At 31.3% G+C, this 2,353-nt stretch overlaps 1 protein-coding gene across 1 annotated transcript; it reads right to left on the bottom strand.

Moving 5' to 3' along the window:
* LOC113711200 (uncharacterized) lies at nucleotides 1-1,175 on the bottom strand. The gene is made up of 2 exons (XM_072083773.1): nucleotides 1,058-1,175; nucleotides 1-452 (listed from the first exon to the last, which is right to left on the bottom strand). Exons 1-2 carry the CDS (start codon nucleotides 1,173-1,175, stop codon nucleotides 1-3), a joined length of 570 nt encoding a protein of 189 aa, XP_071939874.1.
* Between the last annotated feature and the right edge of the window lie 1,178 nt (nucleotides 1,176-2,353).

Below are 2,353 nucleotides of genomic sequence, written 5' to 3' on the forward strand. Positions count from 1 at the left end.
CTATACAATGAGCAGCGCAAGATGACCAGAATAGTTTTTTCTTTTTTTCATCAACAGTTGTTCAGCTGCTTTCATACTAGATTCACTATCTGTCACAACTTTCACAACATTTTTTTCTCCCACAACCTCTACTACCTCATCCATTAACTTGAAAATATATTCAGCAGTTTTCTTGACATTGGTACAATCAACTGAACAATGGTATATCATGTGCCTATCACAGTATACCATAAAATTTATTATTGGATGTTTCGTACGAATGCTCCACCCATCACACATAAGTGTACAACCAAAAGTTGAAAATTTATCATAAATATCTCCAAGATATTTCTCAAGCTCTTCAAATTCTTCGTCTAAATATTCATTTCCAATTTGATAAGCTGAAGGGCCTTTAATACCAGAACCAGCTTTGGCAATTTCATCAATCATCGATTGATAATAAGGATTGTCAGCTGCATGAAATGGTATAGCATTGAAATGAAAAAACTTTGAAACTGCCTTACCAACTCTTTTTATATTTTTCGCCGCAAACATTGATTTGACTGATTTTTGTTTCGAAGGAAACATATGTGAGTCAATTCCTCTGCTTGTCATTTCATCCGCTTGTCTGACACTGAAATTACGTGACAATCCTCTTTTATTTTCAAAAGTCGTTGGTTTTGAAGTGCTAGCACCCATATTCCCTAAAATTCACAATGTTTAACGAATAAAAAATGAATGAATAAATTACAACTTTATTTAATTATATTTAATAAAATGATATTAAATTTGTTATAATATTTTAGTTTGCAAATGATACCTGACATAAACATAGAAGGTTGACTCCCAAATACTGAATGCCTTCATTGCTCGTCTAAAAATTGCAAGTATTAGCTCTCTCTAATTGCTTGTTTCATCTGCTTTTTTTCCAACGCCATCCTACTTTCTTCATCAATTTCAAAAATGTCTTCGTCCTCCTCGTCGCCAACCATGTTGAAATTACTATACATATTTTCTTGTTGGAGAGAGTTCAATATTTCTTCTTTTTTTTGTTTTATTGTAGCTCTTTGAATCTTACCAGCCTTTAGATGCATTTTCATTACATCTCTAACTTCTCTTGAGGCCCTTGGACAAGGTTCAACTTGTCCCGCGACATGACCGACATGTTCTTTCAATCTTGTAATGCCACCAAGCATTACTTTTCCACAATAATTGCATCTCACAATTTTTCTATTCCCACCCACGGGTTTACCATGTTCTCAACCAATATCCTTGCTCGTCATTGTAACTATTACACGTATCAATATAAATGATTAATACATCACAAAATAATTAAAGATATGAAAAAAATGCAACATGTAGTTTCTGACATTTTATAATAGTAATAATTTATTTCTATTATATTAGTAAGTTAAACATCTAATCTATAATGTAAACCTGCAACAATGATCATTTTTTCATTTATTAAAAGAACTTCAAAATTTTAAATATGTATTAAAATTATTACTGCATTTTAGAAAATTTCATATTAAAACATCTAACAGTTATTTTAATATTTTCACTAAATATCAAATGAATTTGAACTAATTTATTATGTACTTTGAATTATATGTTAGATAAGTTTTAAACTTATGTTTGACCCAAAATAAATTTCAACAACACAAATTAGCTAGATAAATCTAAATTTCTAAATTTTATTTTGGACACAATCATAATTAATCCAACCTTGGCCTATTACATAAGGGCTATAATTAATCCTAATATGTTTCTAATTCATACCTACTAATAAGTATAGAAAACTTAAAGAAATAAATTCCATCATTTGGTCATGCTGCTATATCGGATACACATATACCAGTATATCAGTGTTTTGCAGAAAGTCTAGAATCTTCGGAAGTATCCATTTATTATAGTGTAGCTAATTAAAGAGTAGGATCCAAATCACAGATATGAATGCAACTTTGCAAATTTCTCCCTCAAAAAATAGAGCGAAACTTGACCAAAAGATGTTAAACTTAACAAATTGTAGCATCTATGATGAACAAAAGATATAGGAAAATGAACAAAACCAACAATAACGACAAATGTCATATACATTCGTGAACATGTACCTTTCGGAGTGGAATCAACAAAAAAAGACCAATGAAACTAATTGCACAGAGATAACTGGTCATCCAACCAATCCCAGGTTCCTTGTAGCTGCTCGGAGAATTTCCCGCAGTGCTTACTCCTGCCTGCTCATATGTCTTCTTATTTAGAGCTAACAGATAAGAACCAAGTCCGCCTGAAAGTTCGAAAACAAAGCAAAAGAGCTTAGAGAATCAAACAGTACTAAGAAAAGTAAAGTGAAGTGAAGGTACATATACTTGAACCA

Source organism: Coffea arabica, chromosome 3e (assembly GCF_036785885.1).
Source record: "Coffea arabica cultivar ET-39 chromosome 3e, Coffea Arabica ET-39 HiFi, whole genome shotgun sequence".
NCBI lineage: Eukaryota > Viridiplantae > Streptophyta > Magnoliopsida > Gentianales > Rubiaceae > Coffea > Coffea arabica.